At 39.6% G+C, this 14,800-nt stretch overlaps 1 protein-coding gene and 1 long non-coding RNA gene across 2 annotated transcripts in view; both read left to right on the plus strand.

Annotated features, from left to right (window-relative positions):
• Nucleotides 1-267: 267 nt before the first annotated feature.
• On the plus strand, nt 268-8,884 carry LOC121269120. The gene is made up of 4 exons (XR_005941309.1): nt 268-338; nt 946-1,058; nt 6,259-6,373; nt 7,389-8,884. It is a non-coding gene; the product is annotated as an uncharacterized LOC121269120 (long non-coding RNA).
• Nucleotides 8,885-12,045: 3,161 nt separating this feature from the next.
• LOC121268948 overlaps nt 12,046-14,800 on the plus strand; it is a 38,041-nt gene continuing 35,286 nt past the window's right edge. Inside the window, exons 1-3 of the mRNA XM_041173252.1 lie at nt 12,046-12,089; nt 13,142-13,184; nt 14,272-14,390. Of these exons, the coding sequence (XP_041029186.1) occupies nt 12,046-12,089; nt 13,142-13,184; nt 14,272-14,390 (206 nt within the window). The remainder of the gene's footprint in view (nt 12,090-13,141; nt 13,185-14,271; nt 14,391-14,800) is intronic.

Raw genomic sequence — 14,800 nt, forward strand, 5'->3', positions numbered from 1 at the left:
GTTAATGTTTCTAGTCCGCCTGACCCTCCTTCAGAACTCTGACGAAGGGTCATATGGTTTTGAAATGTCAACTCCCTCCACAGATGCTGTCAGACCTCCTGAGTTTTTTCAGCATTTCCTTTTTTTTTATTTCAGATTTCCAGCATCTTCAGTATTTTACTTTTATCTGGAGATTTCCTTGAGTGGTAAATTGTTATTTTTGTTATGAGATAGTTAGCAATTGAATCAATTACACAGTTTAAATTTTTTCAAAATTTTATTTCCACACAGGTTTTGTGAAATCACTGTATGTCTCCATCACGTATTGAGTTTGCTGGAGAGTGCAATTGTAGTCTAAGGTTTCTATCAACTCTTTCTATTCTGCTGATTTCTATTTGGGCTTTTAACTTCTAATTTCAAAAACATTTTTTTGATAGGAGAGGCAAGAATTGGATATCTCAAAACATTGTTCTTTAACCTCTGAGAACAGGGTCCAGATCTAACCCATGCCAATGTCTTTTTATCTATGGAAATCATAGAAGTCTAAAGAAAAATATGTTTGAGAGCCTCAGAGCGCTTTCTTCGACACACAAGCTCTGCAATAGTATAAACTGCCTATAATTTGACACAAGATTGAAAGCCCTACTGCACTGGGATGGTGAGAAATGAAAATGTTATATAGTAGGTCTCCTGAGTTTTGGATTAAGGCATAAACACCCCAATTTGCATTTAGATAGCCCCTTTAATATAGCAAAAAGTCTCAAGTCCCTTTTATAATTTGGCTGTGTTAAATCAGACAGAACTGTCTAAACCACCTGAGTACTGCTTATTGACACTGGATGCAATAGAAAGTAATCAAAAAGCTTAGATTTTTCAGCTGTGGTATCCCTCATTTCTGGCGTACACTTTGCAAAGAGAAAAGATCTTATTTCTTGAAATGACTATGTATTTCTTTTTAAAAATCAGTGGGGAACGTATGAATCTGAAGCCGCCAATACGGCCATGGTAGAAAGATCAACTTCAAAAACAAACTCACAAGGAGGAGTATCCAGCAGGAGTAGCAGCAATGTGGCAAGAAAGTAGGATGTTTGTTTTGCATTATATTTTTCCTTTCAATAGTTGCATTTAACAAAAATTATCATGTACAAACATGGACAGCCAGGAAAAGACCTGCTAGATTATCCAGTCTGTCCCAGGCAACAACAATATCTTACAGCATATACACTCCACACCCACCCCACTCTCCTGGGAGAGGTGAAAATTCAGTTAGAAACATTGACCAATTATGAAAGTATCTAGAAAATTCTGCTCTGACACTTTAACAATAATCCTCTAAATTTTGTAAGTGGTCTGTTTATTTGAATGCTTGGTCTCTTTATGTTTTTTGCGCAATTTATTAACGGGGATAGTTTGTGAGCGGCCTGCATGGACCTTCATGGATGCTGTGCAGCACGAAGCTTAGAGCGAACGTTGTCCTTTGGAGATCAAAACTAGTGATTCATGAGAAAACTCTGGTCCTAATTACTGTCATGAAGTACCTACCTTTGGTTCAAAGTGATCTCTGCCCCAGCCAGAAACTGGCCCAGTTCATTCTTAAATTCAGTGAATCAGCATTCACGATTCATTGTTGTTTTGTTTAATGTTTTCATTTAAAATTTTCAAAAGTTAAATGCAGTAGCTAAAGAGTAGCTAAAGTGAATGTTGGTCCCTTGGAGGACGAGACTAGGGAGTTAATAGTGGGGAACGCAGAAATGGCAGAGACACTTAATCAACATATTGCCTCAGTTTTCACAGTGGACGACACCAGTACCACCCTAATAGTAACAGGTAGTGCAGAGGATATAGAGAAGCAGGAACTTAGAACAATCACCATCACTAGAGAAAACGTACTGAGAAAACTATTGGGATCAAAGGATGACAAGTTCCCAGGACCTGATGGCTTACATCCCAGGGTCTTAAAGGAAGTGGCAGCGGATATAGTAGATGCATTGTCTATAATATTCCAAAACTCCCTGGATTCTGGAAAGATTCCAGTCGATTGGAAAAATGGTAATATAACACCCTTATTCAAAAAGTTGGGGGGGAGGCAGAAAGTAGGAAACTATAGACTAGTTAGTTTAATGTCTGTCATTGGGAAATTGTTGGAATCCAATATTAAGGAAGTAGTAATGGGGCATTTGGAAAGTCAAATTACAATTCATCAGAGTCAGCATGGTTTTATGAAGAGTAAATCGTGTTTGACTAATTTGCTAGAGTTCTTTGAAGATGTGACAAGCAAAGTGGATAATGGGGATCTTGTAGATGTAGTATATCTTGACTTCCAGAAGGCCTTTGATAAGGTGCCGCACAAAAGATTAATACACAAGATAAGATCACATGGAGTTAGGGGTAATGTATTAGCCTAAATAGAGGATTGGCTAACCACCAGAAAGCAGAGAGTCAGGATAAATGGGTCTTTTTCTGGATGGCAAGCTGTAACTAGTGGGGTGCCACAGGGTTCAGTCCTTGGGCTCCAACTATTTACAATCTATGTTAATGGCTTGGATTCAGGGATAGAAGGTGCTATAGCTAAATTTGCAGATGGCATCAAAATAGGTGGGAAAGTAAGTTGCAATGAAGAAATAAATTTACAAATGAATATGGATAGGTTAGGTGAATGGGCCAAAATTTGGCAGATGGAGTTTAATGTGGATAAGTGTGAGGTTATCCATTTTGATTAGAAGAATAAAAAGGAGACTTATTATTTAAATGGAGAGAAACTTCAGAATGCTTCAGTGCAGAGGGATCTGGGTGTCCTCGTGCATGAATTGCTGAGCTAGTATGCAGGTACAGCAGGTAATAAGGAAGGCAAATGGAATTTTGGCATTTGTTGCTAAAGGAATAGAGTATAAAAATAGGGAAGTGTTGTTGCAACTGTACAAGGCATTGGTGAGACTGCACCTGGAGTACTGTGCACAGTTTTTGTCCCCTTACTTGAGGAAGGATGTAGTTGCACTGGAGGCGGTTCAGAGGAGGTTCACTAGATTGATTCCAGAGATGCGGGACTTGTCCTATGAAGAGTGATTGAGCAGTTTAGTTCTATACTCGCTAGAATTTAGAAGGATGAGAGGAGATCTAATTGAGGTATATAAGATGCTAAAGGGGATAGACAAAGTAGACGTGGAGTGGATGTTTCCCCTTCTGGGGCACTCTAGAATCAGAGGCCATAGTTTTAGGCTAAAGGGGTGGTAGATTTAAATCAGGGATGAGGAGGAATTACTTTTCTCAAAGGGTCATGAATCTGTGGAATTCACGACCTCAGAGTGCAGTGGATGCAAGGACGCAGAATAGATTTAAGGAGGAGATAGACAAATTTTTAATTAGTAATGGGTTGAAAGGTTCTGGGGAGAGGGCAGGAAATTGGAGTTGAGGCCGAAATAAGATCAGCCATGATCGTAATGAATGGCGGGGCAGGCTTGAGGGGCTGAATTGCCTACACCTGCTCCTAGTTCCTAAGTTCTTATGTTCTAGCTCAGAAATAAGATAGAAACTTGGAAAATTTATGGCGCAGAAGGAGGCCATTTGGCCCATTGTATATGTGCCAGCTGATAAGAGTTATCCAGCATAATCCCGCTTCCCAGCTCCTGGTCTGTAGCCCTATAAGTTACAGCACTTCAAGTGTATACCAAAATGTTATTTAAGTGCAATGAGGGCTCCTGCCACTATCATCGTTTCAGCCAGTGAGTTCCGGACTCCCACTACCATTTGGTGGAAACATTTCTTCAGAATTCCTGCTTCTTCCTTCTGCAAATTACTTTAATTCCATGGCCCAGGGTAATTGATTTCTCTGCTGAGGGAATTAGTTCCTTCCTATCCAATCTACCCAGACTTGTCATAATTTTGTATACCTCAATTGAATTTCCCCTCAGTTTCCTCTGTTCCAAAGAATCAATCCTCCTTCGTTGAAACTTCCTCATAAATCTCCTCTGTAACCTCACTTGTGCGATCACATTCTTGTGCTGACCAGAACCATACTCAGCACTCTAGCTGTGGCCTAACTATTGTTTTATAAAGTTATAGCATAACTTCCCAGCTCTTGTATACAATGCCTCGGCTAATGCAGGAAGGTATCCCGAATGCCTTCTTAACTACCTTATCTACCTATCCTGGTACCTTCAGGGATCTGTGGACATGCCTTCCAACATCCCTCTGTTCCCCTACATTTCTCCGTATCCTACCATTTATTATGCGTTGACTTGCTCATTTGCCCTCCCCAAGTGCGTTGCTGCACACTTTTTTCTGAAGTGAATTCCACTTGCCACTTTTCTACCCACTTAATCTGTCCATTGATATGTTCCTGCAGTCTATGGCTTTCTTCACAACCAATTTTTGTATTGTCTAAAACTTCTTAATCATGTACATTAACACCTAAATCATTGACATGACAAAAAGCAAGGGATCTAGTACTGATCACCACTGGAAACAGACTTCCAGTCATAAAAACACCCATAGGTCATTATCCTTGGCTTCCTGCCATTTGGCAAATTTTGGATCCAACTTGCTGCTTGTCCTTGGACCCCACAGGCCTTTTCTCTCCAGTCTGCCATCTTCTAACTTTTTCTGAGTAACTATTTGCGTAACACAGCCAGAACCATCCAAGGTTTGCTATTTAAGTCTCATTTTTGGAAGGTTCCCAGAGCAGGGCAATTGCCCAGAGGAAGTTTGCACTTCTGGGCAATTGCCATGCAAATCATGACCTTTGAATTCTGAGAGGGGTTCCCCAGTGCATCTTGGGGGAGGAACTCGGAAGTTATAGCCCATCAATTAAAAACCGTGGCCCATGTATTCTACCTACACACGCATTACCTTTTTGTTCTCTAATTGGTCCTACTCTTTCCTTAATTGCCATCTTGCTCTTTATGTATTTATAAAACATAGTTGGGTTTTCCTTGATTTTACTTGGCAATATTTTTGTCTTGCCCTCTTTTTGCTTTCCTACAGAAACATTTAGGACAAAGCAAAGTTTACTGTTGATTGTTGCATTGATCTTAGACTTGAAATTATGACTAAGCTTTTTATAATTGTTTATTGATATTCTTCAATATCTGGCTAAATGTTAAATATCATTCCTATAGTGGAATATGTAAGCGAGGATTTCTGTATTGCAGTGCTTTGAATCTAAGCTCTTGTTACTGTAATAACTGAACCTCCAAGTAAATTCTAACAAATTAGGCAGGAAATTAATGCTATCAGTTCAGCCTGGCAATACTGCTATTGATGCACTTCAGCAAATCAATGCTGTCAATCTGATTAAATAATTCAAAACAATTTAATTAGCAAAGGAGAATGGCTTTTGGCGCAGATGTGTTCTCTACAGTTTCACTTGGGAGAAGGGACAGGAAAAGGTGATTAGAGCAGGCCTTGGTAAAACTGAATGCTAAAGATAATTGAAGGTCATATCTCGTCATGTTCTTTTGGAACTACTAGCATTACTTTTGAGGATGGATTTAATACTTTAAATTGACTTAAAAAAGTATTTGTTAAATGTGTAGCAGTTGAGCATTACACATCATTTTTCAGAAGCTATTGCAGAATTCAACTATCTGGGAGCATCATTGTAAATAAGAAAACTCTCCATCTCTTCCTAACTGCTTAGGACACATATCTCGCCATCAACAGATGGGAAATTTTGATTTCCTGATATGTTTGACTGGCAGGTGGAGCTCCCCTCTGGTAACACACATTGGTCACCCCACTGATTTCCCATAGCTAGACCTGTGAAACTTTTGAAGTTGGTTTGGCATGTCTGCGTGTTCAAAGTTGATTAAATCCTAACCCAGATCTTTCTCAGGTCATCAAACACAGTGAATAAAGATCAGAACATGACTTAGTGTTCGAAGTCCTGTCACCAGTCATTTCAAATATGAGGCCTTAGTATAGTTAGAGCTGTGACCCAACTTTTTTTTTATTTCATTGATAGATAGATTGCCCCTTCACTCCCTGAACTATGGCTTCCATTAACCTGTCTGCCACTTACAATGTTTTGTACTGAGGCAGTATCCTGTGTGTGCCATGTGTAGGGAAAACATGTGATTCTTCCAAATGTCTTAGTAGTTTTGCTACACACAGTGCACTGAAGACACTTTCTCCCAGGTGGCTTTCTCATGCTCAGACTTTTATTGCATATTTTGTCCCATCTATGTTTATACACTTAATGGTATAAAATTCCCTTGAATAGACAACCACAGTACTGTAGTGTTATTTCTTGAATTGTTTGACCAGGTAACTCATTTCTTATAGTTCAAAAAGGGGCAGACAACAGAACACATCACCTAGACGCTCTGAAGCTAATCAACTTGTATCCCAGAAAAGGTCCACCAACAGGAATAAAGCAGTGTCGAGCATTAAGCAACAGGTAGGATTCACTTCAATTGTAAGCAAAATTTTGACTTTTTTATGAATAAATTTAGCCTCTTATCTTTCGATCATAGCACAGAATTTTTTTGTTTTGCATTGTCATCGTCAGGGTCTTCTTTATATGAGAAATTAATATGGTGATATTATTGCGGATGGAATGAATTCAATCATTATCAGGGCTACCAGTTTGCAATGAACAGATAAATCAAATTGGGTTTTTATTAGATGGCATTTAGAGATTTCTACCAGCATAGTTTTGGGGCCTGGGTTTGTCGGGGGTGGAAGGGGGTGTGGGTGCAGGTGGCTGGTCTTGTTAGCTGGTGAGTGTTCACATTTACAGCCTCATCTGTTCATCCATGAAAACCTTGAGCAAGTGGCCTTGATCATTCTGGGTATATCTTGCTGTTTGTATTTTGTTGTGTTGTGTTTTTTTTTTAAAATACATTATTCAATGAATTCTACCACAGATCTGGTAACCAAAGAGGCATAGTAATGGGCTTGCAACTCAAAGGCCATGAGTTTAAATCCCAAGTGACAATTTGTGGAATTGAATTTAAACAACCTGGTATTGTAGCACCAGAACAATAACGCTAAATGAAAAATTACTCAATAAATCAATAAACCCAACTGATTCACTAATTAGCCTCAGGGAAGGGGTGTTCATGCTTGCACTTCATTAACCCATCCAGAAAATCGTGTCAAGAGCAACTGGTAAGCGAGTTTCAGAAGTGATATTTTAAGGGATCCTCGGTTCCATTAAGCCAAGTCTTGGGAAAATCCTATTACTGTATGATTATACAGTTGACATATAACATACATTATGCAGAAGGTATGTAGCTTGTGCTCCAAAATATTTTAAAAGATGAAGCATAGACACAAATATTCACTTGGTGACACTTGAATCCCTTCATAAGCAATGAAGACAGTAGAAATGTTTTGTAAGTTAAAGAGACTTTTTCATTTTGACTATTATTTTCATTTCAATTCTTTACTTGTGGACTGATTTTTAACAGCAAAATGCAAGGGTACGTCGAAACATCGAAAACGACAATATCTGCCTACTGGAAAGGATTGCTAAAATAATGAACCCTCCAAAAACTGGAATGATTTCAAGTGCTTATAATTTGAAAAGGTAGAATATTTGTTTTGTGTTCTGAATGTGTCTTTTCCCAGTGTTTTCAGATGAAAGATACAAGTTGTTATTTCTTGGACAAAAACTTTTTTTTTTATTGCTGGATGAGTAGGCCATGAATACTGCTTGCCCCTGAGAGCTGTATTATCATGAGTGGCAAATTTTTCCAGTTGCTGGCAATTTTTTCAATGGACTAATAAAATGCAGAAGTATCCGTGCCAGATGCAATGAGTTTATCATCAGTAAGGACAAGCTTCCAGCTGCTGAATATATTTAAAATGGCAGCAACAAATCTCTTGAGGTTATCAGAAAAACAACAGGGTCATTATTGAGTGAGTAGAGCCAGTTAACATTAACACGTAGCATTTTACGAAGCATTAGGTGGTCTTCACACATTACCTACAAGTTGAGCTCAAAGTTGTCGAGTACTTTGCTACATCCACAACATAGCAACATAACATTTTGTCTTAATGTCTTAATCATCCTAAAAGGGAAGACAAATAGGAGGTTGGAGAAAATATGATTGCCAACCATTTAAGTTAAGAGAACCTGCTGTGCCAGGAAAATGAATGTCATCGACATCAGATCACACAATGACTAAAACCCTAACTTAACACCCACAGGCAGTTTGCACATGCTTGAATGTAATGATTGCAATATAACATGAAGTAATTATCATAGCTCATGGGTCTCCTATTATACTTGGCATTAATTTCTCTTGCCAGATCTTGGTTCTGCTTTTATGCCCAGTTAAGAGCATGTGTAATGGAGAGGATAATAGGGAAAGATGATGATTTTAATCATGGACAGTGTCAGAAATTTGAAAAAAAAAGTTTCTGACCTCATCTCAAAATTGTTCATTTCAATAATTGACAGAATATATTTTGCTGCTTGGCCAATAAATTAGTTTGTCTGGAAATGTATGACAGAAGTGGGAGCTATGCAGATTGCCTAATGTATTAATTCTGCTAAACTCCAACCTTCCAGAAATGTATTGATTTTTGTGTTCCTTACATTCACATTGTACTGCACAACTTTACTTCTGTAATCACGCCTCGGCTACAAAACCTTATTTCGTTTTATCACATTTTAATGTCAACTTTTCTGTTATGAATTTCTACACCCAATTATAATGTAAATTGGTCAATTACGTTTCTCCAGTATTTCAGTGTTGTATATACCAGCTCCTTGGCCAAACTGCAGAGAAGTCTCTACACGGCAGCCACTTCTATTTCTGCTGTAAATGTTGGTATTTTAACTATAATGAAGCTATAAAATAAACTATAATGATACTGTAAAATCAACATGTGTAAGAATAACTATGTCTACGCATCTGGCCAATTACCCCTTCCCTTTTTACTCCTTTTTGCCTGAAATCTGCACTTGGCCTTTAACTTGCCATGCATAACATCTGTAATATTGACTAGTTTACAAATGTAAATATTGTTACGTTTGGCTGCTGTCCTGATTTCAAAGAATTTGAATAAATAAAAACAGGAATTCTCAGGGACTCTTGTGATTTATAGTGTGAATTCAAATGGAAGTTACTCTGCAAACTCCTAATCTAAGGGGCACACTAGTATAGGAAGATAAACGCACCGAATCTGCTTTGCCAGGATTGTGCATTGCAAACAGAAAAGACCACTGTTTCTCTTGGGAAAGTTGTTACTAAGGGTAGTTGACTTCCTGTTAGATTTAGATAAACTATACATAAGGTGAAGACTTATTTCAGGTATTGTTCATATTTTCAGAACATTGGCGCTATCTTTATTTTAAACTTTTTTCTAATATAGCAATTATTCACCATTTCTGAGGTGAATGTAACTGTGCAGCATATGGCTGCATTCACCCATTCTGCAATGCGAGATTTCTGAAAAATTACAGCTTCTGGATTGTAGGAGGCAAGGCTTGTTTAAGATAACTACTTTGAGCCCATTTAGAGAGAAACAACTCTATTAAAAGCTGAAATTGTAACCACATCTGTTAAACAGCTACTTGCAGTGATCACAGCACGTTTGCTAAACAGTAGTTTTTGGGGCTTGCAGATATGAATGAAATACATTTCTGACACCTGTTCTGGTATGTTTCTTTGCAAAATTTCACTTTACTTAGAATTGATACTTGGTCAGTGTCCAGAGGTTAGTACTGGATGCCATGATGAAAATAAGAACTATTGTCCAACTTTCTGGGTCATCAGCAGTCTCCATTTTTGGAACATTCCATACGTTACACCCTACCTCCTGAGGAAATGAATGTTAAAGGTTCCTCCTTAGTTTAATACTTTGTGGTTTAGTTGAGTTATGTGGGTAGGGCAGTCTTTATGTAAGGTGTGGAAGTGAGCAGAACCACATGGAGGGGATCACAATATCTTAAACAAGCATTATCTCATGTGTTATGGATAAGAGGGTGTTTAATTTACACAGCCCCAATTTCTCCTCTCACCACCTGTCCTTAAACAGAAAGGTGATTTTTATTTCCCTCTTTGTAAGTGTGACCCAATTTTTATTAATAACCCCACAGCAAACTCAAGATAGGGTAAACTCGGGGGGTTAGTTTATTCATGCACACTCAAAATGTGGGAGGGGGTGACCCTATTTCACACCATGTGCACCTGTGTATTCATACAATAAAAGAGGGATAGAGAAAGAAAAATTTACATGACAAAGACCACAGAGCAAAGAATTATTGTTTCATGTGAGTCCATGGTGTATTCCTTCACAGGTCAGCAGGTTGAAAACTGATGCTGGATAATTCACTTTTCCAGTAGGTCTGACTCCCAAGATGAGATAGGCACATGAAGATGAAATAGTCTTATAGGTGATGGTTCAGAAGTTCCAGTAGAAACAATGTAGATAGGGTTAGGCTTTCAAACATGGACAAAGTCTTTTATCTGTTCTGTTTGGTAGATGGAAAGATGGCAGACTGATTTGCAGGACAGCAAGACAGTATAACTGGTTCTCCCAGCTGGGGGGGTGGGGGGGTGGCGGTGAGCACGTCACATGACTCCCACCTCTTTGCTTTGGCTTTGACAAAGGATCTATATTCCTTTGTCTGGGTTCTTGAGATTGTTAATGTTCCAACCATTAAGAATTTCAAAGGAGGTTGCAGGGTCCTTTGTCCAAGCAGACCAGTGGGCTCCAGTGGTCAGGCCTGGCTTATGAAACGTAGATAACCTTTGTATAATTACCTTTGAATTTGGTCTCTGCAGCCCACTGAGTCTTTAGCATCGCTTCAGAGATAACGAGGTGCAAATTTCTTCAGTACTGCTAGATTAGCTCCTCAAAGGTCACAACCAGACATGGGTTCAGCCATGTTTAAAAAGTAATTTTCCAGTTTTTGAAATGTTAAGAAGTAGCCATGATGATATATGTATATTTCATAAAAATATAGGGCAGCATTGTCTTGTCCCGTTGGTGGGGGCATGAGCAGATAATATGGCAAAAGGCCAAAAATTGGTTTTAGGCTGCCGCGAAACCAGTTTGCGATTGTCAACTCCACCCATGAATGGTGGGCCGCATTTCCTGCTGCCACATGTTGGGAACCTAATTTTAATACTTTAGCATCTCATTATAAGCCCTGCTTGCCGAAATCATCTCTTCCCCCCCCTCACCCAAATGCTGGCTCATTCGGGCACATTGGCCTGATTGCATTCTGGCGTATTTCACAACTGTACATAAGCGACATGCACCTGGTGAGCTGCACTTCACTTGGGGCTTCGAGGTTTGTTTGCCTACTTTGCTTCGGGCAGCACTCGTGATCACCAGTGCCAGGCTTCACAGGCAGCACCACATGACTTTTAGTGGGGCTCATGGGCAGGCCTCAGACTACCAGACCAGCCGTAAGGCAGGGGTGGCTTTTCAACAGCTGCAGTGCTGGGGCTTGCTTGGGGAAGGGGGAGAAGTGGCTTCAGGCAAGGGAAGAGGCTGCAGGATGAGGGCTGCACTGGGGAAGGTGAGTGGTATCCCACAGTATGTGTTGGGCACATTTTGATCTGTGCATGTGGCCTCAAGATGGTGAAGGCCGAGGAGGCGGTCCCCAGAGGAGATGAGGCCAGATGGAGATGTTTGGATGTGTGTGTGAGTGGTGATGTCCCTTGAGTTGGCAGTGTGTGAGATGCCAGTGAATGTGTGATAGCCTTGTGCGTGTGTGAGATTAGAATGGTGAGATGGTTGCCTTACCCTGGCAGCACGAATGAGATCATTCATTTTCTGCACTGGATGGCCAACCTCTTGTGTGCCACGTTGGCACTGACCAACTCTGCCACAACCTCCCAAGCTGGAGTGATGAGACTGATGGGGCCTCCTGTGGTCAGAGCGGGGGCAGAGGACATCGCAGCAGGCCTCCACGGTATCCAGAAGGCATCCAAGGGATGTGTCACTGAATCAGGGGGCTGCACTCTTCTTGGCTTTTGAGGCCATGTCTTCACTGGAGCAGCCCTGGGCTGCAAGCATGGAGAACAGTGTGCGCAGCACCCGGTGTTAGGAAGTGGTGAGGTAATTGCGTGGCGGACAAATCAGGCTACCCACCGATGAGACGGCATGTTTTCAGTACCCACACAAAAACCTGCCATTGTGGTCAGTGGGTAAAGCGTCATTTTTCCTGCCTGCTACCGCACTTAGCAAATCTGGGACGATTCCACCCATAGCGTGAGGACATAGTTTCATGATACACTACAGGTACTCTGATGTCTTTGGAGGTTGCCTATCCACTGGAAGAATAAAACAGAGAAACACAGTGGGTTCTGTTTCCTGTTGCTAAATTGAAGACTTGGGCAATCTCATTACTTCATCAAACTTTGCTGTACCATGGACGTTTCCCTCCCATTTCCTGTGGGTTCCCCCATGAGCCCAGTTATTCAGCAGTAATAACAACTCTAAGGAAATGAAAATTTCTTCTGTAACAGTTTAGCTATTTCATTGTTTTCTTCAGGAATTTGTACTCAACTTCTTGCTTTCCAAATCACCTTGTTACTGTTCTTCCTTCTCTTTTGTCATTCCTGGCTATCTTTGCCTTCGCTATCTTAAATTCCTTCATTGCCCTGTGTGTCTATTTATTTTTCCATTTGCTCTTCTTTCCATTTCCTTCTCCTTTATTTTTTCTTCCTATTCAATTCCTTTTTTTTAAACCACTGAGTTCTCAAGATTACTTGAAACACATGTGATGTATCAAAATATCCTTTAAAAGAAAAATACGATATTGTACATTTCCCATAGCAATGAAGTTCATTGCAACAGTTTGATATCCTGTAAAATGTAGAAATTGATTCTGATATGAATTCTTTCCCCTCTCAGTTTACAGATTTGATTCTTGTCTTGTTATCCCATGTTGAGATTATTCAGGCAACTTTAATTAGGAAAGTTCTTTTTTAAATCCTTTAGGGCTCCCGCCAGAATATACAAAAAACAAACATACCTTTTCCTTTTCCCTGGGAGGGTAACTTGTGAATCAAGCTGCGAACCCTGAAATTTCTTTGTGTCTTTAGATGATTGGACCTGTAAGAAGTGCCCATTGTTCTCTTAGAAGTTTCCTGGAAGGTGACCTTAAGCACAGAATCCAAACTAATATAGATATTAGACATATTGTAGTCATAAATCATTGCTTGAATTCTTTGATCATGTAACTTTTTTCTTACAGGCCACCAAAATATGATCGAGAAGAAGCCAAGCTCAGGCAGAAGGTAGGATACAAATAACTTAAGCTTCAGGAAAGATTTTGACCTAGCCTTAGCTGTTCAATATGTTCAGCTCTGGTGTCATCTTAACAATCATAGGTCATAAAGGGCTGTTGCCCAAGACTATCTCGAGCCCCAAAGAGGCACTCAGTTCCAGTCGCTGAAGAAACTAATTAGCATCTGCAGCAATGTTTCAGAGGAAGAAAATGCAGCTACCAAATAGGATGTGTTCTCCTTTTAAACTAGTACAATTCCTTGTTAACATAATCAATGAATGAAAACACCTTAGGTTGTTTCCCCTTTAATGGCTAAAGCTTTATAGCCTTTTTGGAGGAAAGAAAGACTTGCTTTTATCCTGTGCCTTGTTGCATTTCTCAGAAATTCTTTTGAAAGCATTTCATATACAATAAATTACTTTGAAATGCAGTTACTGTGGTTGTGTAAGTGAGCATGTAAAATGCCACAATGTTTTTGGCAATGTTGATTCTGCAAAGAATGGTGGTCAAGATACAAGCAGACATTTTTTGTTCTCTCTTTGAATAGTGCCATACAATCTTGTCTGCCTGAATGCACTGAAATAGTCAAATGAAAGTTTCAGCTGATGTCTCATTGGGAATATCTCTGACAATATAGCCTTCCCTGATTATGGCATTGACATGTGAGACACTGTTATTTAGTCAACACATTCTTGCTGAGACAAGAGTGCTAACAAGCCCAACCAAAATTCAAGGTTAAGTGGACCACAGGAGAAAATGATTGTCTATAGCTATAACCTATAGCTTACACTCATCAGCTACTGTTGTTTTGAGAGTTGCCAAAAAAATACGAAATACTGGAATTGAGCAAATTATTATTCCATCGTGGACCTGAGCAAATTATTGAAAAGGAAAATTGTTGCTCTGCAAAGTTATGAGGTTGCAACATAATCCAACTAAAGAGTTAAAATCTGTTTGGGCACCTCAAGGTCATGATGCCAGATGAGCTGGATAACCTATAAAGGCTATGGTTGGAATTTAGTTTATTTTGTCAATATCTAATTTTAGAGGAATATTCAAATATACAATTATAGAATTGACTCCACTTGTTCTTGTAGAAGCTTGAGTTCCAACGAACGCAGATTGAAAACGAAAATATTTTAATGCTGGAAAGGTTGGCTGACATAATGGCTCCCCACCCAGGAGGACCCAGCTGGAATGACTACAAGAAAGAAAAGTAGGTCATTGTTTTTGTACTATTTCTGCTTCTGCTGGATTGTTTACATTCCCTTTCTAACTACTTCTTGCTCTTAGTTAACTCCTGTTTGACTCTTAAATTAGCAATCATGTTAGAAGTTCTATTTTAATCTATAACAAAAACAGAGTTACCTGGAAAAACTCAGCAGGTCTGGCAGCATCGGCGGAGAAGAAAAGAGTTGAAGTTTCGAGTCCTCATGACCCTTCGACAAAACTTGAGTTTGAGTCCAAGAAAGAGTTGAAATATAAGCTGGTTTAAGGTGTGTGTGTGGGGGGCGGAGAGATAGAGAGAGAGAGAGAGAGGTGGGGGTGTGGTTGTAGGGACAAACAAGCAGTGATAGAAGCAGATCATCAAAAGATGTCAACGACAATAGTACAATAGAACACATA

Source organism: Carcharodon carcharias, chromosome 23, assembly GCF_017639515.1.
Source record: "Carcharodon carcharias isolate sCarCar2 chromosome 23, sCarCar2.pri, whole genome shotgun sequence".
Taxonomy (NCBI): domain Eukaryota; kingdom Metazoa; phylum Chordata; class Chondrichthyes; order Lamniformes; family Lamnidae; genus Carcharodon; species Carcharodon carcharias.